This window comes from Lepus europaeus, chromosome 9 (genome assembly GCF_033115175.1).
Source record: "Lepus europaeus isolate LE1 chromosome 9, mLepTim1.pri, whole genome shotgun sequence".
Taxonomy (NCBI): Eukaryota; Metazoa; Chordata; class Mammalia; order Lagomorpha; family Leporidae; genus Lepus; species Lepus europaeus.
Genome location: NC_084835.1, coordinates 55,780,592 through 55,802,606, shown reverse-complemented (window position 1 = coordinate 55,802,606; position 22,015 = coordinate 55,780,592). Strand labels below are relative to the sequence as shown.

The following is a 22,015-nucleotide window of genomic DNA, read 5'->3' as shown; positions in this document are numbered from 1 at the left end:
ATTATGATGTTTGATCTTTACCTGAAAACCTATTGTAATAATGCTGACTGTAATCTTCTCTTGTGATTGCTTGATGTCTTATGTTCTTTAGCTATGTCTCTTTTGTTCTTATATTGACTAGGTCGCCTGTTTTCCTTGAGGTGTCTTAATTGTGTGAACTTATCAATTTTATTCTCTGTTTCTTCTATTTTATATTTTCTGGTCTTCATTTCTTTTAATTTCTGTGAATTTCATTTGCTGTTTTTCTGACTTCTTCAAATGAGTAGCTAGTTGATTTTTCTGCCTCCCTGCTTTTCTAATTTAAGCAGGCATCTAGTGGTATTAATTTCCATAATAGAATTTTTGTTGTAGTCCACACAATTTTTCATTTATTCCATATGTTTTGATATGCCATATTTGCATTATTCATTCAGTATTTTTTCTAATTTCTTTGGCCCATGAGTTCTTTGTTGTTTTTGTTTGTTTATTTATTTATTTATTTGATGGGTAGAGTTACAGAGAGTGAGAGAGAGATACGGAGAGAAAGGTCTTCCATCTGATGGTTCATCCCCCAAACGGCTGCAATGGCTGGAGCTATGCCGATCCAAAGCCAGGAGCCTCTTCCTGGTCTCCCATGCAGGTGCAGGGACCAAACATTTGGGCCATCCTCCACTGCTTTCCCAGGCCACAGCAGAGAGCTGGACTGGAAGAGGAGCTACCAGGACTAGAACCCGTCGCCCATATGGGATGCTGGCACCGCAGGCAGAAGATTAACCTAGTGTACCACGGCACCGGCCCCTCTTGTTGTTTTTTAAGATTTATTTGTTGGGGCCTGTCCCAGACTCGGCTGTTTTGGCCATTTGGGGAGTGTACCATTAGGTGGAAGATCTTTTTTGTCTTTCCCTTTCTCTCTCTGTGTAGCTCTGCCTTATTAAGGCCAGGCTTCCAGCTCTTCCATGTCTTCCAGGTGGGTGCAGGGGCCCAAACACTTGTGTCATCTTTCACTATTTTCCCAGGCACATTAGCAAGGAGCTGGATTGAAAGTGGAGCAGCTGGGATTTGAATTGGTGCCCATATGGGATGCTGTCTTTTTTTTTTTTTTTTTTTTTTGACAGGCAGAGTGGACAGTGAGAGACAGAGACAGAGAGAAAGGTCTTCCTTTTGCCGTTGGTTCACCCTTCAATGGCCGCCGCAGCTGGCACGCTGTGGCCAGCGCACCGCGCTGATCCAAAGCCAGGAGCCAGGTGCCTCTCCTGGTCTCCCATGTGAGTGCAAGGCCCAAGCACTTGGGCCATCCACCACTACACTCCCAGGCCACAGCAGAGAGCTGGCCCGGAAGAGGGGCAACCGGGACAGAATCTGGCGCCCTGACCGGGACTAGAACTCGGTGTGCCGGTGCCGCAGGTGGAGGATTAGCCTATTGAGCCGCAGTGCCTGCGGGATGCTATCTTAACCTGCTGCACCACAATACCTGTTCCCCTTGAGTGTTCTCCCCCTTGCCCTCCCCTTCCTCTTCCCCCTTCCTTTCCCAGTTACTTAACAAGTTAGAGAAAGAGGAGAGACAAATCTTTCATCCTCTGGTTCACTCTCCATATGGCTGCAACAGCCAGGGTTGGGCCAGGCCTAAGTTAGGACACAGGAGCATCTTCCAGGCCTTCCACATGGATAGCGGACCCAAGCACTTGGGCCATCTTCTGCTGCTTTTCCCAAGCCATTAGCAGGATCAGAAGTAGATCAGCCGGGACACAAACTGGCACCCACATGGGATGCTGTCGTTGCAGACAGAGGCTTTATCCACTGTAACACAGCACCGGCACCTCCCCTTGAGTTCTCTTAAAAACGTGTCACCTAGTTTCCACACATTTGAGATTTTTGGTTTTAGGCCAGTTGTATGTACCTAGAGATTCTTTTTGTGTTTAGTCTTTTGACATTTATTGAGATATGTTATGTAACTCAGCGTCTGTTCTGCTTTTGAAAATGTTCCCTGTGCACTTGAAGGCAATGCCTGTCATGTGACTGGTGGCTGCACTCTTGTGTTTCCTTTCAGTGAGATTTGTTTAGATCAGGCCACTCAAGCTGCTTGCATTCTTAGAATCATTGTGTTGTTCTTTCAGTTATTTAGGTTTTTAAATCTCCCACTATGATTGTGGAATTTCTAGTATTAATTATGAGTCTGTATATTTGCTAATTTTATTATGAGTTTATATATTTACTATAAATATTTTTAAAAATTTTGAGGCTATATGAAGGCAATACAAATTAAAATTGTTGTCTCTGGTGAATCAAATCTTCTATCAGTCAGTATATGTCTTCCCATCTCTACTGATGCTTTTTTTTTTCCCTCAGTCTTGTCTGACATGAGCATAGTTAACACCAGCTGTCTTTGATTAGGGTTAGCAGGTTATATCTTTTCCCATGATTTTCCTTTGAAGCTTTCTATGTCGTTATATTTTAGATGTTTCTTTTATGAGAACATGGGATTGTATTTTGTTTTTCAACCAATCTCACAGTCATTCTTTCCACTTTTACTTAAGATAGTTACCAATAAATGACACTTTCACTGTGCTGTCTTCATTTGCTTTCTGTTTGCTTCACTTAGACTTTATTCTTTTGCCAGTTTTTTGGAGTAAATATTTAAAATATTTGAATTTTTCCCTATATTAATTTGATTCTACATAATAACTATATTCATATTGATGTAATGGTTTCCCATAGAATTATAACCTGTTTCCTTGACTTACTAATGTTTAATAAAAATTATTTTTTGTTTTTATAAAAGTTCTTATTGTATGTAGTAAGGATAATAAAATACCCAATTTACTGCCCTACAAACTTTAAAACTAATATTGAGTTAAATTTTAATTGTCTCTATATTTAAATACCATGTTATATGATGATAAGAATGGCTACTATTATCACATCCAAACAGTGTACATCTTAGCCCTCTCATATGAGGTTGATATTCTTCTAGTTGAGGGATATCCTTAATATTTGTTTTAGTAAGGGTGTGCTGGTAATGAGTTTTCTTTTTTTCTCTCCAAAAATGTCTCTGTTTCCCCATCATTCTACAAAGGTATTTTTCTTGGTAAGAGTTCTGTTATAAACAACTTTTGCACTTTAAAGTTTTTGTTTCATTTTAAATGTTGATTGAGTCTTACTGTTAATTCATTAAAGATAATGATATCTCTGGTGGCTTTAAAATTTTTCCTAGGGTTTTTATTCATTTTACTGCAATGTGCTTAAATATCTTTTTTTTTTCCTGAGTTTACAGGGAAAATTGTTGAAATAATTTGAGGCTAAGGGAGATGCTGTCTTCCAGACTGGTTTTGTTTGCCCCTGATAGGGAGTAAGGGGAACTGGCAACCTCTGTAATTCTGTTACTGGCATTGAGCTGAGTAGAACCGTGCTCTGGTCCTTAACAGGCCAGTCCAGTGTTAGTTTACCTTTGCTCCCACCATATGACCCTTTGTGGTTTCTCCACAAAGGTTTTCTATGATGTCACACACAAACACTCTCACACCCAGGCAAGCCCTTAGCCCCCAACCCCATCATTGTCAGACTCTGAACTCAATTTTTGTACTCTTATTTCTCACTTGAATAGCTTTACTCACCCTCCTGAAGCAGCAGGTCCCCAAAGGAGAAACATTCCCACTGTTGGGCTTATCACTCTGAGGTGCTTTCTTCTCTTAGATTTTAGCCCCATGTATGTGGACTATCCTAACTCTCCAGTTCATCAGAGATGTTTTTTAAGATGCGTCCTGGTTCTAATTGCTGTTGGCAACAGGTTGTTTTGTATTACCAAATCTGTTACTAGAGGCAGAAGTCTTTACCTGAATTTTTTTGTTAAATAGTTTTATAATTCTTTGCTGTTGGGCCCATTTCAGCTTTTAATTCATGGTTCTGATTTAAATAATTCTAATGATTAATAAAAATGTTGAGAATTGTACTAGTAATCACAATGGCTAGCTACCTCTTCAATTTCAGTAGCTTAGTCTTTAGGTTATAAATTATTCTTTAATTAAATCTTAGCATTTTTTTTTTTTTTTTGACAGGCAGAGTGGATAGTGAGAAAGAGAGACAGAGAGAAAGGTCTTCCTTTTTGCCGTTGGTTCACCCTCCAATGGCCGCTGTGGCTGGCGCATCGCGCTGATCCGAAGCCAGGAGCCAGGTGCTTCTCCTGCTCTCCCTTACGGGTGCAGGGCCCAAGGACTTGGGCCATCCTCCACTGCCTTCCCGGGCCATAGCAGAGAGCTGGCCTGGAAGAGGGGCAATGGGGATAGAATCCGGCGCCCCAACCGGGACTAGAACCCGGTGTGCCGGCACCGCAAGGCGGAGGATTAGCCTGTTAAGCCATGGCGCCAGCCAAATCTTAGCATCTTTAACTCCTGGTTTTGCTTTCTTTTTTAAACCTGACAGAATTTGTATATAACCTGACACTGTGTGATTAAAGTTAATAACAGCTGTCTTTTTCATTAGGCTATTTAACTGGTATACCATTCATTTCTTTGTGTTGTTATATTTTACATAATGCTTGTACATTAGTCCCTACTTATCTAAGTTTTAGTTTCTATGGTTTCAGTTTCCTGTGGTCAACTGTGGCTCTAGAACAATAAATGGCAAAAAATTGTTTAAAGATTTAATTATTTATTTGAGAGAGTGACCGAGAGCTGGAGGGATAGAAAAAGAGATCTCTCTGCTGGTTCACTCCTCAAACAGCTGTGATGGCTGGGGCTGGACTGGGCTGAATCCAGGAGCACAGAAATCCATCCAGGTTGCCCACATGGGTGACAGGAGCCAAGCACTTCGGCCAACTTCTGCTTTCCCAGGTGCATTAGCAGGGAGCTTGATCAGAAATGGAGCAGCCAGGACTCAAACTTGTGACCTGATATGGGATACCAGTGTCAGTAGTAGCTTAACCTGTTGTGTCACAACATTGGCCCCCAAATGGAAAATTTTGAGAGAGACTGATTGATTCACATAAGATGGGTAGGGAATGTCTGGCCTGTGGGCCACATAAAGCCTATAGAATCATTTGATCTGGCCCGGCCAAGGCAATCACAGGCAGGACTTGAAATTTAGTAAATCTATAGCAGGCTAATTCTTTTTTTTTTTTTTTTTTACAGGTAGAGTTAGACAAAGAGAGAGAGAGAAAGGTTTTCCTTCTGTTGGTTCACTCCCCTAATGGCCACTAGGGCCGGCGCAGCGCCGATCCAAAGCCTGAAGCCTGGAGCCAGATGCTTCCTCCTGGTCTCCCATGTGGGTGCAGGGCCCAAGCACTTGGGCCATCCTCCACTGCCTTCCCGGGCCACAGCAGAGCTGGACTGGAAGAGGAGCAGCTGGGACTGGATCTGGTGTCCCGACCTGGACTAGAACCCGGGGTGCCGGCGCTGCAGGCGGAGGATTATCTTAGTGAGCCGCGGTGCCGGCCAGCAGGCTAATTCTTTTTTTTTTGACAGGCAGAGTTAGAGAGAGCGAGAGAGACAGAAAGGTCTTCCTTTTTCCATTCGTTCATCCCCCTAATGACCGCTACGGCCAGCGCTCTGCGCCAATCCGAAGCCAGGAGCCAGGTGCTTCCTCCTGGTCTTCCATGCGGGTGCAGGGCCCAAGCACTTGGGCCATCCTCCACTGCACTCCCGGGCCACAGCAGAGAGCTGGCCTGGAAGAGGGGCAACCGGGACAGAATCCGGCACCCCGACGGGGACTAGAACCTGGTGTGCCGGCGCCGCAGGCGGAGGATTAGCCTATTGAGCCGCGGTGCTGGCCTATAATTCTTAAGTTGATAATTTTGTATGGCTCCCAAATGATAGTATAAATATCCAAATGGTCCTTGGCAGAAAAAAGTTTCTTCACCCCGAATAAGACATTCACATAACTTTTATTTCAGGGTGTTGTTTTAGTTATTCTCTTTCATTGTTAGTTATTCCTAGATTTTACTTTAAATTTTATCATAAGCATATATATTTAGGAAAAAACTTAGTATATGTATGGTTATAGGCATCCTCTGGAAGTCTTGGGGCATATAACCCAAGGATAAGTGGGAAACTACTATAAATACAGATTAAACTAATATGTTCAGCTGGTGCTATGGCTAGGCAGGTTACGCTGCTGTCTGTAGTGCCAGCGTCCCATAATGGGCACCAGTTTAAGTCCTGGCTGCTTCATTTCTGATCCAGCTACCTACTAATGTGGCTGGGAAAGCAGCGGCGTATGGCTTGAGCCAAGGGCTTGAGCCCCTGCACTCACCTGGGAGACATGCAGGAAGCTTCTGGCTCCTGGCTTTGGCCTGGCCAAGCCCCAGCCGTTGTGGGCATTTGGGGAGTGAACCAGTGGATGGAAGAGCTCTCTCTCTCTCTTTCTCTCTCTCTCTCTCCCTCCTCCTATTCCCCCTCCCTCCCTCCCTCCCTCCCTCCCCTTCTCTTTCTGTATTTCTGACTTTCAAATGAATTTTTTTTAAAAAAAAAATGAACTAATATGTTCATGTCTCTGGAAATGAAGTATAAACGTATTTCTTGGAAATTTTCTCAATTCCAGGACACTTTCTTCAGGAACAACAAGCTCCAAACAAGCGATGAGATGTCAACTAGTGGTAGTGATTCTGTCCTTAGGATAAGCACCATTGCCTCAGCCATTGCAGATGCATCAGTCAGTACTGACCCTTCCCAACTTGTTGCCATGATTAAGGCACTTACAAATAAAAACAGAGACAAGGCTTTACAGGAAGATGATAAACGAGAGATCTGTTCCAGTGTATCTGATTTCTCACCAAATGATTTAGAAAAAACCAATGCATCTAATGCATTTGATATGGAGAAATATCTTACAAAAACAGAAGTCAATAGACAAGCAGGTAGATTGGAAAACCTTTCCAGAGCTGGTATGTCTGGTATCTGGGATTTGTCTTTGCCAAAAGAACAAAGTATTCAAGAAATGAATTTGGGGACTACTAATGTAAGTGGAAGGGAACCAAGAGAAAATACAGCAGCTATTTTTTATGGTGAAAATGGAGACAGTGGGAACCAGAAATCACCTGGAGCAGTAAACTCTTCAAACTCAGTGCTTACAAATGTAAGAGAGAATGTGGACGTGAAGATACACACCATTGACAAGGTATCAGATGTTGGTAATAGTGAGAAAGCTACCTCTGCTTCCACTCCAACATCTCATTCATCAGTAAGGAATCCCAGAATAACATCTGTTTGGCTGCTAGAAGGGCATGAAGAAACGGAAGATAATGGAGAATGCTGTAGACAAAGTGAATATGTTAGTGAAACAAGCAACAGCGAAAAGCATGTGACTTTTGGAAAACATTCCGTAGTCTCACTCAAAGCTGTTGGTAAGTGTCTGAGTAATTGATCACACAAAATTATACAGTTTTTTTTTTTTTTTTCCTGTTCTCATTGGAAATACTTTCCTGATAGATTTGAAAAATGCCTCTCCTGAGCGAGGTGCACATGGCTCAGAGGAAGACCAGGAGAGCTTCAGACCTTCTACATCACCACTGAGTCACTCTTCTCCTAGTGAAGTTTCTGGAACCAGTTTATCGGGGTAGGTGCTTAGCTCTTTTTAATAATAAAAGGATATGCTCAGTGTATAAAAACTGGTCAGAAGGTTTAAAGAAGAAAAATTATTAACCTACAGCAGAGGTGGGGAACTGCAGGCCTGCAGGCTGCATAAGGCCTGCAGAATCATTTGGTTTGGCCCTGTCAAGGCAGCTTCAGGCAGCACTCGAAGTTCAATAAATCTATAGCAGGCCAATTTAAAACAAATTTATATTAATATAAAGAAAATAGATTCCATGTGTTTCATAGATACAATTCTAAGAAGATAACCATACTTCCCTCCCTCCCTCAACCCCTCTCCTTCCTACCTTTTTTTCCCTTTATTTTTTTACAATAACATAATTTCAGTTTACTTTATAATTATAGACTTAATGTACCACCAACCATAATGTTCAGCAAGTAAAAAATAGAAAGACCACTGTTCTACAAGAGTATAGATAAGAATAGCACACTAATTTTTAAGTTGATAATTTTATTTATTTATTTGAGTGGTAGAGTTACAAACAGTGAGAGAAAGAAAGGTCTTCCATCCATTGGTTCACTTCCCAATGGCTGCAACAGCCAAAGCTGGGCCAATCCGAAGCCAGGAACCAAGAGCTTCTTCCAGGTCTTGCTTGTGGGTACAGGGTCCCAAGCACTTGGGCCATCTTCCACTGCTTTCCCAGGCTGTTAGCAAAGAGCTGCATTGTAGAGGAGCAGCCGGGCCTTGAACCAGCGCCCATATGGGATGCTGGTGTCACAGGCCGAGGCTTAGCCTACTACACCACAGTGCTGGCCCCACGTTGATAATTTTGTATAATCCATGAATGATATTACAAATATTCAAATGGCCATTGGCAGAAAAAATGTTCCCTACCATTGATCCATAGATTCATTTTTCAGAAGTAATCATTTTAAATACTCACGTTTTCAGAGCTGTTTTTCAGTGCAAATTTTTATACTCTTATTTATAATATCTTTTAAAGATTTGTTTATTTATTTGAAAGGCTGAGTTACAGAGAGGCATAAACAGAGAGAGAGCACGTTCTTCCATCTGCTGGTTCATTCCTCAAGTGACTACAGTGGCTGGAGCTGTGCCAGTCCAAAGCCAGGAGTTAGAATCTTCCTCCAGGTCTCCCACACGAGTGCAGGGGACCAAGGACTAGGGACATCTTTGCTGCTTTCCCAGGCTATAGCAGATTGCTAGATCAAAAAGTAGAGTGACGGGACTTGAACTGCAGTTGATGGCTTTATCCGCTATGCCACTGCCCTGGCTCAAAGTTGATAATTTTGATGATATTATAAATATTCAAATGGCCCTTGGCAGAAAAAAGTTTCACCACCACTGATGTATAGATTTATCTCTCAAAGGTAGTCATTGTAAATACTTATGTTCTAAAATGGCTGTTTTTCTGTGCAAATTTTTATACTGGTTTTTTTTTTTCACTTAAAATAATTTTCTGTATTTTTTAAAAGAAGCAAGCTAGTAGGCCAGTATTGTGGTACAGTGGGTTAAGCTGCTGCTGGCAATGTTAATATCCCCTGTCAGTGTATCAGTTCAAGTTGCAGCTGCTCCATTTCTGGTCTAGCTCCCTGCTAATGCATGGGATTGCAGCCTAGGATGGCTTGAGTACTTGGGTCCCTGCCATCCGTGTGAGAGACTTGGATGGAGTTCTTGACTCCCAACCTGGGCCTGGTCTAGTACTGACAGTTGTGGCTTTTTGGGGGCATGAACCAGCCAATGGAAGATCTTTCTGTTTCTCCCCTCTCTTGCTGCTGGGCCTTTTAAATGAATAAATAAATATTTTTTTAAAAAATAGCTGGTAATGTTACAGATTGTATAATGGGTCTGTTATAGTTAATTTATTTGATGCTTCTTGGGGAAACTTAGTGTCTTACATGATTTCTATTTTAATACAGCTGAAATGAATAACTTCACACAGTTTTAACTTTGTTTTATGACTTTTTATAAGAATTTCTTATGTTTCTTTATTGAAGTGTTATTAGGGAATATGAAAATTTGCCTTAACCAGTAAAATTGTGATAAAGTGTTAAATACAGATTTGATTTATTTCAAAATGGTATATTTTAGAATTACCTATTAACTTTGCTGCGCTGCCATTGAAGTGTTCCAGTTTCATCTGAAATGTGGGGTGGGTCACTGAGAGCTTGATGTCAGCAGAGAGCTTAGTTCTTTCGTGTATCATGGACTCCTTATAGATGCCTCATTTTAAAATAGCTTTTTGGCCGGCGCCGCAGCTCACTCATTTACCAATAATACTGTATTCTAAAGGATATTAAAGGTCATCCACCTCAACCAAATTTGAAGGTCATCTGGCTCATGGCGTGTCGTAGTGTGTTTTCAATCTGTAACTTACACTTCATTCCCTAAGTTTCTCCACAGAGTGTTGGAGAAAATCAGAGTCTACCTTAATTCTTTTTGCCTTTGAATTGACTTGTTGTTTTTGTAAAATTTGGCTGAAGACTCTTCAATTTTGAAGTTTATTGATTTTAGTAGGCTATCATTGTATCTCTGTTAACTCTTCATAGTTACTTTGCCCTATATACAGTATACCCATTCAACATTGTGGATTCAAGCATTCTTTTATTTACAATAAGTTTTTTGGGGGTTATTTCTGGAAATATTAATTCTACTGCATTCCCTTTCTCCCTGCTCCACTCTCAGGAGCCTTTGTGATACATATATAGGTCCTGTTTTGCTTGATTTCTGCAATTTATTATCTCTTTAATCCTTTTTTAAAGATTTGTTTTATTTATTTGAAAGCTAGAGTTAGAGAGAGGGAATGGTCTTCCATCCACTGGTTCAGTCCCCAAATGGCTGCAGTGGAGTTTCATCAGAGTCTACCACGTAGGTGCAGGGACCCAAGCACATGGACCATCCTCTGCTGCTTTCCCAGGTGCATTAGCAGGGAGCTAGATCAGAAGAGGAGTAGCCAGGACTCGAACTGGCACCCATGTGGGATGCAGGCACTGCAGGCAACTGCTTGTCCTGCTGCACCATGGCGCCAACCTCTTCTTTAAACCTTTCATAAAACATTTTTACTTTGGAAATAATTATAGATTCACAAGAAGTGTACCCTCACGCAGTTTCTCCAGTACAGTACTACAACTGTAGCTCAACAGGAGTACTATGTGTGGGTCATCATGTATTAGTAGAGTTAATATTAGTTATAGGTTTGTTTTGTGTATCTGCTCTTGAAACCGAAGCTCCTGAGCTGTTTCATCCCTACCATAGTCTGCCTCTTTCTTAATTTCTATCTTGTTTTGTTTACATTTCACATTTTTATGTGTAGATTCCTTCCTGGACAGTATTTTTTGCAGTGTCCCTCCCTTTCCCATTGTGTATTTTCCAATTTCATCTTTTGTTCTTTGGTTTTATTTTTTTATTTTTTATTTTTTATTTTTTTGCCAGGCAGAGTTAGACAGTGAGAAAGAGAGTTACAGACAGTGAGAGAGAGACGAAGAGAAAGGTCTTCCTTCTGTTGGTTCACTCCCCTAATAGCCGCTATGGCTGGTGCTACACCGATCCAAAGCCAGGAGACTTCCTCCCAGTCTCCCATACAGGTGCAGGCACCCAAGCACTTGGGCCATCCTCCACTGCCCTCCTGGGCCACAGCAGAGAGCTGGATTGGAAGAGGAGCAACCGGGACTAGAACCCAGGGTGCCGGCGCCACAGGCAAAGGATTAGCCAAGTGAGCCACAGCACTAGACTGGTTTTAATTCTTTAAAAAATATGTATGAAGGCATTCAAATAAAAATATGAATACTCTATGATGACTTACTTTATTATGAGTTCCTCCTTCAAACTGTCCTTTACTGCATGGTCAAACCCAAAATATTGGGCTGATTGATCTTAATATTGAACCTACCAGTTTTTTTCTTAAAGTCTTAAGAAAAATATTTGCATGCTTATACATTAAGTGTAGGTAACATGCTTAAAGGGGAAATTGAGCCATCTCTTGATCATAGCATATGGCCAGATATTTTGAATGAAGGGATCATGTTTACTTTTCTAAAAAGTGACCATGAAATTGGTAAGCTCACACAGTAGTAAACTAGCAAAGTATCTGTACCTTCATTTCGTTCCCTGAGTCAGAACCATGGAACTTAATACGAAAATAAGAAAAGGTTGACTTGTGAGAGTGTAAGTGTGCCATGAACTAACATTGCTGGAGAATATGATAAAGAGAGTTAATTGTGTTTTCGAGTAGCTTAGCATACACTTTATGCTTCCATGTTCACTAAAGCAAATACAGTTGAAATTGCTTGATCAGTGTGTAGCATAGGGATTAATCTGTGCATTCTTCAAGAGTAAGGTTTAGGGACTGGCGTTGTGACATAGCACATCAAACCCATTGCTTGGCGATGCTGGCATCCCATACAGGCACTGGTTTGAGTCCTGGCTGCGCTACTTCTGATCCAGCTCCCTGCTAATGCTCCTGGGAAAGCAGCGAAAGGTGACCCAAGTGCTTAGACCACTGCAACCACATGTTTATCCTGGGAAGAAGCTCCTGGCTCCTGGCTTCAGTCTGACCCAGCCCATGCTGTTGTGGCCATTTGGGGAGTGAACTTGTGGATGAAAGTTCTATCTCTCTGTCTTTCCCTCTCTCCCTCTCTCTCTCTCTCTCTCTCTCTTTAATTCTATGTTTCAAATAAATAATTTATTTAAAGAGTAGGGTTTAGCCTACTAGCATGTTTATGGTCAAATTTTGTCCCACTCCTAATCCAATTTTGCACTTTTCCAATATAAATTTTTTTAAAATATTTATTTATTTGAGAGGCAGAGTTACAGATAGAGAGAGGGAGAGACAGAGAGAAAGGTCTTCCATCTGCTGATTCACTCCCCAAATGGCCGCAACGGCTGGAGCTGAGCCAATTGAAGCCAGGAGCCAGGAGCTTTTTCTGGGTCTCCCATGCGTGCAGGGATCCAAGCACTTGGCCATCTTCCACTGCTTTCCCAGGCTATAAGCAGAGAGCTGGATTGGAAGAGGAGCACCTGGGAATCGAACCAATACCCAAATGGGATGCAGGCGTCTCAACCTACTATGCCATAGCTCCAGCCCCTCCAGTATGAATTTTTTATTATGTTTTTATTGAAATATAGTTAACATACAGTAAAACACACATATCTTGGGGTGTCAGTGAATGAGTTTTATTTATTTATTTAAAGATTTATTTATTAATTTATTTGAGAGTTAGAGTTACAGACAGTGAGAGGGAGAGAAAGATCTTCCTTCCATTGGTTCACTCCCCAAATGGCCAGAATGGCCAGAACTGTGCTGATCCGAAGCAAGGAACCAGGTCCTTCTTCCTGGTCTCCCATGTGGGTGCAGGGAGCCAAGCACTTGGGCCATCCTCCACTGCCCTCCCAAGCCACAGAAGAGAGCTGGATTGGAAGAGGAGTATCCGGGACTAGAACCGGTGCCCATATGGGATGCTGGCGCCGCAGTCAGAGGATTAAAGATTTATTGATTTGTTTGAAAGAGTTACGGAGAGGCAGAGGCAAAGGCAGAGAGAGAGAAAAGTCTTCCATCCGCTTCCATTGGGTTCACTCCCCAATGGCCGCAGTGGCTGGAGCTGCGCGATTCGGAGCCAGGAGCCTCCTCCAGGTCTCCCACATGAGTTCAGGGCCCTTTTGAACTGCTTTCCCAAGGCATAGCAGAGAGCTGGATTGAAAGTGGAGCAATTGGGTCTCGAACTGATGCCCATATTGGATGCTGGCACTACAGGCGACAGCTTTACCTGCTATGCCACAGCACCAGCCCCTGAATGAGTTTTTGACATAAATATGGATGTGTATAAAACATTTTCATTATTCCATCAACTACTTGCCTGCTGCTGGTCAATTTCTTTCCTTACCCTGGAACCCATTCTCTGTAACTTAGTTTTGTCTCTTCTTAGATTTCATATAAATGGAATCACACAGGATGTTGTTTGTGTGTGTGCCTGGCTTCTTCCACTATACTGTTTTTGAGTTTCAGTGCCCTCGTTGCACAGACCAGCAGTTCATCATGTTTACTAAGTAGTACCGTTGCATGAATCTTCCACCTCCTGTTTATCTGTTCCAATACATAGTTTCATCTAAGCCTAAACTGCTGGCTCCTTTTTATGTTGCTGTTGTTTTCCCTGTGTCAGCTGCTTTTGGCTAATTTTCATGTGCAGTTTTTTTTTTTTTTTTCCTTAAGGTTTCATTTATGTATTTGAGAGGTAGAGTTACAGACAGTGAGAGGGCGAGACAGAAAGGCCTTCCATCCACTGGTTCACTCCCCAAATGGCCACATCGGCCAGAGCTGAGCTGATAGGAAGCCAGGAGCTGGAGAAGCTTCTTTGGGGACTCCCATGCTGATGCAGGGGCCCAAGCTCTTGGATCGCCTGCTGCTGCTTTCCCAGGCCACAGCAGAGAGATGGATTGGAATAGGAGCAGCCAGGGACTAGAACCTGTGCCCACATGGGATACTGGCACTGCAGGCGGGGATTAACCTAATGTGCCACAGTGTTGCCCTCTGTGCAGTTCTTTTTTCTGCTGAAGGAAGTTTTAATTTTTATCTCCTTTCATTTGGCTGTGTCCAGCTTATTCTCACCTCCTTTTGAGAACACCCATTGCCCTTCTCTGGTTATCTAAGACTGTTCCCTTTTTCTCATTTTCCTTTTCTGTCAACCTTTCCTCTGTATCAGGGATAGTTTTTCAGATGTTTATCTTCTGTACCAGTGATTTTCTACAACATTAACTGTGCTTTTTCATTGCTGCCAATGTGGGTTTGGCTTTAATTTTGTATTTATTATCTTTACTTAAAGCTTCATACTTTTTTTTCACATTCCTGGTGGTTCAAATTCTATTTCCTCCTGATGCCCTGTTTCTTCATCTATTTTTTACTTGCTAATTTATATTTCTCCTGTGTGATCATTGTTCGTAGAGGTGATTGCTTCATTTTGTGTGTGTGTGTGTGTGTGTGTGTGGTGAAATGTTGGTTGCAGTTCTACTAGTGGTAATATTTTCTGGCGATTTTACTTGCTTGGTAAATTTTGCTGCTCCTTAGCATTCCTGCACATGGGTCTTTTGGCTCCTGGCTAGCTTTCAGCTGGTCCATGCAGCTGATGTAGAGTTTCTAATCCAGAACTGATTTTGAATCTTTGTGTGCTGTGTACAGCACTTTTGTAGTTTGACCTCTCAACTGAAATGTCTCCTGTTTTTCCACATGTGCTTTTGCAGTTCACTTGTTATTACTTGAAGTAATTTAACCTAAATGGATTTATTCCTGTCAACCAAAGGAACTAAATTAATAGAACACATCACTCTAGTGACCCAGAACTCTTTTTCATGCCTTTATCGTGGTTTTGTGTGTGTATAGCTATGTGTGTCCAAGCATGTATATATGTGCAGGAACCCTCCAGGTGCATGTCATGCGGTAGCAAAAATACAGAATGAAAGCAATTTGGTTAATAATATTTTGTTTATATTGGCTAGTATTTTACTAACTGGTATTTTGACAATACTATTTTGATTAGAGGCTTTTTACAGATCCAGAATTCCAGTTTGAATTTTCTGTGTATTGTCCATTGCTAACATGAATGTTCAGAACTTTGTGTCAAAAATGCTGGGGTAAGATCCTGTCAAGTTAGGGGCTAAATTGCAGCTCAGTAGCAGAGCCTTCTGTCGTTGCAGAAATGATCGGCAATGGTAGCTCGGCATTTTCCCATTGCCTGTGCTGGCGGCACTGTGACTTTTGCAGATGTGCAATATGCATGGGAGCTCACTGTTTATTGCTTTCTAATTTTGAAAAGACATTATTGATTTAAAAGAGCAACAGAGAGGAGAGACAGAGAAAAGATCTTTGATTTATTGGTTCACTCTGCAAATGGCTGCAACAGTCCATGCTAGTCCAGGGTTAAGGTCAGGAACCTGGAACTCCATCTGGGTCTCACATATGGGTGGCCAGGGCCCAAGCACTTGGGCCTTTTGCTGCTGATTTCCCAGGTGCGTTAGCAGGGAGCTGGTTTGGAAACAGAGCAGCTAGGACTCAAACTGGTGCTCTGATATGGGTTGCCAGCATCGCAAGTGGAAAGTTTAACCTGCTTTCTCTTTTAACTTTTAACTTTTATTTTATCTTTTAACTTACCATGAGCTTGTTTCAGAGCCAAAGGATGAGGTTCAAAATCATAGTTTTTTTTAAAGATTTATTTTATTTATTTGAATATCAGATTTATACAGAGAGAGAGAGAGAGGTCTTCCATCTAATGGTTCACTCCCCAGTTGGCCGCAACAGCTGGAGATGCGCTGATCTGAAGCCAGGAGCCAGGAGCTTCTTTTGGGTCTCTCATGCAGGTGCAGGGGCCCAAGGACTTGGACCATCTTCTATTGCTTTCCCAGGCCATAGCAGAGAGCTGGATTGGAAGTGGAGCAGCTGGAACTTGAACTGGCATCCATATGGAATGCTGGCACTGCAGGCCAGGGCATTAACCCTCTGTGTCACAGCGCCGGCCCCATAGTTTTCAGTGCCTGCAGTGTTTTATTGTATGTTTGTGCCAGAATTTCGATAGCCTCGTTCTCCCTATATGACATGTGAGAGTTCCCACTTTATTATTGATAGTGATGACATGTAGTTTTTGTGAACTGTTTATGTTTATTGTTGATTTTTTTTCTCCTGAGGATGAATTGCTAGATGCAAAATATCTGAGTCCAGGAGTTGTGTGTGGTTGTTTTTTTTTTTTTTTTTGACAGGCAGAGTGGATAGTGAGAGAGAGAGACAGAGAGAAAGGTCTTCCTTTTTGCCGTTGGTTCACCCTCCAATGGCCGCTGCAGCCAGTGCACCGTGGCCGGCACATCGCGCTGATCCGAAGCCAGGATCCAGGTGCTTCTCCTGGTCTCCCATGCGGGTGCAGGGCCCAGGGACTTGGGCCATCCTCCACTGCCTTCCCGGGCCATAGCAGAGAGCTGGCCTGGAAGAGGGGCAATGGGGATAGAATCCGGCACCCCAACCGGGTCTAGAACCCGGTGTGCCGGTGCTGCAAGGCGGAGGATTAGCCTGTTAAGCCACGGCGCCGGCCTAGTCCAGGAGTTTTAAAATATCATTTGCTTTTATTTATTTGAAAGGCAGGGGGAGACAGCAAGAGAGCTTCTGTTTACTGGTTCACTCTCTGAATGCCTGCAATAGCTGAGTCTGGGTAGGCTGAAAGTAGGAGCCTGGAATTCAATCCAGGTTTCTCCTCTTCTGGTGGTAGGGCCTCAACTACTTGAGCCATCATTTGCTACTTCACAGGGTGTGCATTAGCTTGAATTGGAATTGGAAGGGGAGCTGTGTCTGAAACTCAGGCACTGCATTATGGGATGTGGGCATCCCAAGCATCCCCTTTACCACTCTGACCAATGCCAGCCTCTCCCTGGGATTTTGACATGTACCACTTACTTACTTATCCAAAAGTTGTACTGCTTTACACTCCCTATCGTTGGTATGTGTGTATGACTGTTCCCATTGCTTTGCTCTTTAAAGGCAGTAATATTTGAATGCTTTTATTCATTGCTCTTTATAAGGTACTCACAAGTTTTTATTGAAAGATACCATTATCAAGTGTCTGTATTTTTTTTTTTTTTAAGATTTATTTATTTATTGGAAAGGCAGATTTATAGAGAGGCAGAGGGAGAGGGAGGGAGGGAGAGAGAGAGAGAGAGAGAGAGGTCTTCCATCTGCTGGTTTACTCCCCAAATGGCTGCAATGGCCAGAGCTGGGCCAATCGAAGCCAGGAGCCAGGAGCTTCTGGGTTTGCCGTGCAGGTGTAGGGGCCCAAGGACTTGGGCCATCTTCTGTACTGCTTTCTGCGGCCATAGGAGAGAGCTGGATCAGAAGTGGAGCAGCCTGGACTCAAACCTGCACCTATGTGGGATGCCTGCGCTACATGTGGTGGCTTTACCTGCTACACCACAGTGCCGGCCCCATGTGTATGATATTTATTAGTGAAAATGCTGTGACATTTTTATTTCACAAATAGCTTATTAGGTTCTTCATTCAATGAGAACCATTTACCATTTTATATAATTAAATGTAAACAATGATTCTGTGGTTATTTATAAGATTATAGACAAGCCGGAATGGCTTTTTGCTGATGTAGATAATACTAAGTAAAGGAGTGGATCACTGTAGTCAGAACATCTTGTCTTTTTCAGGTATGCCTTAGAGTCTTTTTGCTCTACAGCTCAACAGAAGCCTCCCTGTGAGAGTGAGCAGTCTCGGCTGGCCAGTTCACTTGCCAGTGTGAGCAGGCTGACTTACGTGTCTGAACCAGAGAGCACCTGTCCTACCACAGCAATGGAATATGGCTCAGAGGACCGTAAGGTGGGAGACCTTTGGAATGTTTTTATAGTAAGAATTTCAGCTGTTGGGCCGGCGCCGTGGCTCACTTGGCTAATCCTCCACCTGCGGTGCTGGCACCCTGGGTTCTAGACCCGACTGGATCGCCGGATTCTGTCCCAGTTGCTCTTCTTCCAGTCCAGCTCTCTGCTGTGGCCCAGGAGGGCAGAGGAGTATAGCCCGAGTGCTTGGGTCCCTGCACCCGCATGGGAGACTAGGAGGAAGTACCCGGCTCCTGGCTTTGGATCAGTGCAGCGATGGCCGTAGTGGCCATTAGAGAAGTGAACCAATGGAATGAAGACCTTTCTCTCTGTCTCTCTCTCTCACTGTCTGTAACTCTCTCTGTCTCTTTCTCTCTCTCTCCCACTGTCTGACTCTGCTTGGCAACAAAATAAATAAATTTTAAAAAAAAAGAATTTCAGCTCTCAAGATAGGACTGTTTGATTCAGACTGAAGTTCTGGCCTGTGTACCCTCTGAATTGCTGTTTGTGTATGTGTACATATTAAACAATGCTGATGCTGGAGAGGTGCTAGATTACAAAGAGTTCATCTCTGCCTAGTGTAAGATATGCTGGATAATGAAGTGCATTGTAATACACCTATGGCTTGGGGATTCAGAGGGAAATGTCCAAACGCTGGCTCTGAGGGGCATTAGGAGATAATTTAGCCAAGGTTAATGGGGACATTGTGAAATGGTGGGTTGGACACTGCATCAGAGGTACGCCAAGAAGTTCAGAATGACTGTGGTGGATCTTGTATGTGGGTAGAGGGAATGAGGCTAGAAAAGGAGGAGGAATCAAACTGTGTGGTCTTGGCTGTAAAATATGGCCATTTTCAGACTTATAAGCAGGACACTGACCTCATCTGATTTGGTGTTTTAAAAGCTGACTCCACCATGAGCATGGGTTTAGGGAACAAGATTGAAACCCGGGGGATGACATGGGACACTAGTCATTTTAAGCAAGAGACTGTATGGGCCCTTACCAAAGTGGGAGCTGTGGGGAGAGAGAAGGAATTCTGAGAGATTTATGATGGTGAAGCTAGAGCATGTGTGTGTATGTGTTGTGTGACAATGTGTAGTTTTTAGTGAGCTAATCATGACTCCCGTGGGTCTGCCCTGCAAGTCTGTTCCTGAGCACTAAGTGTGTGCTGTGAAGTCATTGTGGTGCATTAGACAGTCTCACGTCCATCCATGAAAGCTGTCTGGCAGTGGTGGGGTTACACATTGAATCTCTGTTTAGTGTGGTAGGTAAGAGCTGAGTCAGTTACTTCTCCTTGCTTACGGAACCTCCATAAACCTGGTTCTTTGCACAGAGGAGTAGTGTATGAGGGCAGTGCTTGCCATCTGTAAGTCACCCTGAATACATACTATTTTTTACTATTCAAAACCAGCAAATAATCTGGTCTTTGTTTCTAAAGCTTTGGTCCAGGGGAACCTTCCAGACAAGTACTAGAAACAGTGAGGCTTGTATGTCTTACTTTTGTGCATCCCAGCTTGTCCCTCCGGCAGAGCTGTAGATGTTACCCTTCAGGTTATACGCTATCAAGAAATGAGTATATAAACATTCACTAGGACAGTTAACAGTATTTTCATACTTACGAAAACAGAACCATACAAGTCAAGACACTGGAAAAGGCTTAGTACATATAAAAATCTGCATCTTTAAATTGTCATGCCTGTGCAGCAGTCTAGACGTGTAATGGGGGTGGGAGGAGCTGGGAACTGACTTTGTATCTCCAACCTAATGTTCCTGTCATTTGAAAGCTTGCTTCTCCCCACTCCTTTGTTACTAATTTAGATTTCTATTACAAAGTTTACAGAAATAAATCTCCTAAATTTGCAAAAAAAAAATCACATGATTGTAGTCTTGTATCTCTCTGAATTTTTCAGATATAATTGGTTTATACCTCCTATTTATTTTCCTCCTAAGTCTTTATAAAACTGTGAATGCAAATTTTCTAACATAAGCTTGCATTTCACAGCTACAAAAGTACTTTTTTTGTGTGTAAACCAATTTTTTAAAAAAGATTTATTTATTTGAAAGTCAGTTACACACATACAGAGATATCTTCTATCCATTGGTTTACTCCCCAGATGGCCACAGTGCCAGGACTGGACAGGCTGAAGCCAGGAGCTTCATCCAGGTCTCCTAAATGGTGACAGGGGCCCAAACACCTGGGCTGTCTTCTGCTGCTTTTCCCAGACCACTAGCAGGGAGCTGGATCAGAAATGGAGCAGCCAGAACATGAAGTAGTACACAAGTTGCATCAGTGACAGTTTAACCTGCTATGCCACAACACTGGCCTAATACCAATTCTTTTGCAGGGAGATAATATCATGGAACTCTTTATCTTTTTATGTGAGATTATACCAGCACAGGGCGAATTTGTTATATATATTTTATTTATGGATTACTTAACATTTTTTTTCACACTCAGAGTGATATCATCAGTGAATTGAGCACCACAGTTATGCAAGCCAGTCCAGCTTCATCAGAGGAACAAGCTATGGAAAAGCTGAAAGAAAAAGTTCCATTTCAAAATAGAGGACAAGGAGCATTATCATATATTATCCAGGGCAGCTCTGATATGGAAAGAGTGACTGAACCTACTTCTATGAGAAGCAACTCTGAAGATGTAGAAACTAATTTTAGGTCAAGTGAAGATCCTTCTTCTAAAAGTGAAGAAATATTGGAGAGCAGCGAGGTAGGTTTGACATCAAACTTCAGTGAGTTGGACCCAATCCACCTGGCTCTGCTGAGCAAGTCAGATCTCAGCCATCAAGCCAGGTCAGCCACAGCACACCTCCCCGTGTCCTGCCGTGAGTCTGAGTCTGCGAGTGGAGGTCAGAGGATCACTTCTGAAGATATGTCAACTGGCAGCAGTGAATGCAGTGGCCATATTAATTGCAGCACCTCTGGAAACCAGCACATCCCTGTTCCTGGCATTCTGGTTCATGGTTCTGTTGCTGAGATGCAGAACATGCCTGCTGTGCTGCCTACACTCTTGCCTCGACCTTCTCTTAGCACAGCTCCCTTTGCCCAGCAGTATTTGGGGACTCTTCCTGTAGCTGGAAATGTTGCTGTGCCTCAGTGCTATGCTAGCAGCACCTCTGTCTGTGGATTCACAGGATACTATCCCTATCCTGCTGTCACAGGAGAACATGTTCAGAACTCTGTGGCCCTGGGGATTTGTCTAGGACCAAATAACAGCTCTGGATTGATGGGTCCCAGCTCCCTGGGTAACCCATATTCTAATGCCATACACCAGAACCCGCTAAACACAGCAAAACCCTTTCCTGCACAAACTGCTGCTGCAAATTGTGGAACTGAACCATGGGACTCAGGAATAACATCAGGATTTGGTAAGATATTTTTTCTGTCATGTTACTGTTACTTGCTATTATTTCAAAGTTGAATTTTCTCAAATGAGATCACAAAACGTGTTTGAAGGAAATATTGGTTGGCTTTAGGTGTTTGCAAGTTTTTTTCTGTGTTCTAAATTGAGAACACTGTAATGTATTTTCTGTGCAAGAGTCCCTGTAGTTATTTAGAAAAACACTAAAACTTACACAGGTAAAAAGCTCTCTGTGCCTTTGTCTTCCTTATCTTTCTTTTCTTGGATTTTCATTACTCTTTCATTTAGGAATGTCCAGTTTAGAGTTGGATCCCAGGATGAATGGCTCACCTTCTACCTTCTGAGTCTTCAGGAGGTAATACTTTGGTGGTGACAGAGTGCTCATCAACTCCCACCTGTAGGGGCTGATCTTGTGCTACAGGTTGCACAGAACTGGGCCCTCTACTTTTCCTGACCTGCACACCTGCTCACTGGAGTGCTGTATTTGAGTCTGCTCTCCCATGTAAGGATAGTGGGAAGAGTGGTGATGGTGTTAAAAGTGTACATCTATGGAAGGCAAGAGCCTCTGCAGCTGCTTTTTACCAAACTTGTTATTTGTGAGAGAAAAAAGAGGTTATGAACTGATAATATAAAAGATTTGGCTAGCTGTTGATTGTAAGTTTGGTCGGTTCTGTATTTTGTTCCTGGACTGGGTGGAACAGGAACAAATTGTTAACAGGGCTCCACCCTGGCTTGCACCACATTAAGAACTCCTATACATCTGGGTCTCTTACACTG

The 22,015-nt window shown here is 42.7% G+C and overlaps 1 protein-coding gene across 10 annotated transcripts in view; it reads left to right on the top strand.

Moving 5' to 3' along the window:
* Positions 1-22,015, top strand: part of CEP192 (centrosomal protein 192) — a 146,488-nt gene that overhangs the window by 63,034 nt on the left and 61,439 nt on the right. For all 10 annotated transcript variants that reach the window (XM_062201313.1, XM_062201319.1, XM_062201321.1 and 7 more), the window contains 4 exons: positions 6,511-7,312; positions 7,398-7,524; positions 17,698-17,866; positions 20,321-21,245. In XM_062201313.1, the coding sequence (XP_062057297.1) occupies positions 6,511-7,312; positions 7,398-7,524; positions 17,698-17,866; positions 20,321-21,245 (2,023 nt within the window). The remainder of the gene's footprint in view (positions 1-6,510; positions 7,313-7,397; positions 7,525-17,697; positions 17,867-20,320; positions 21,246-22,015) is intronic.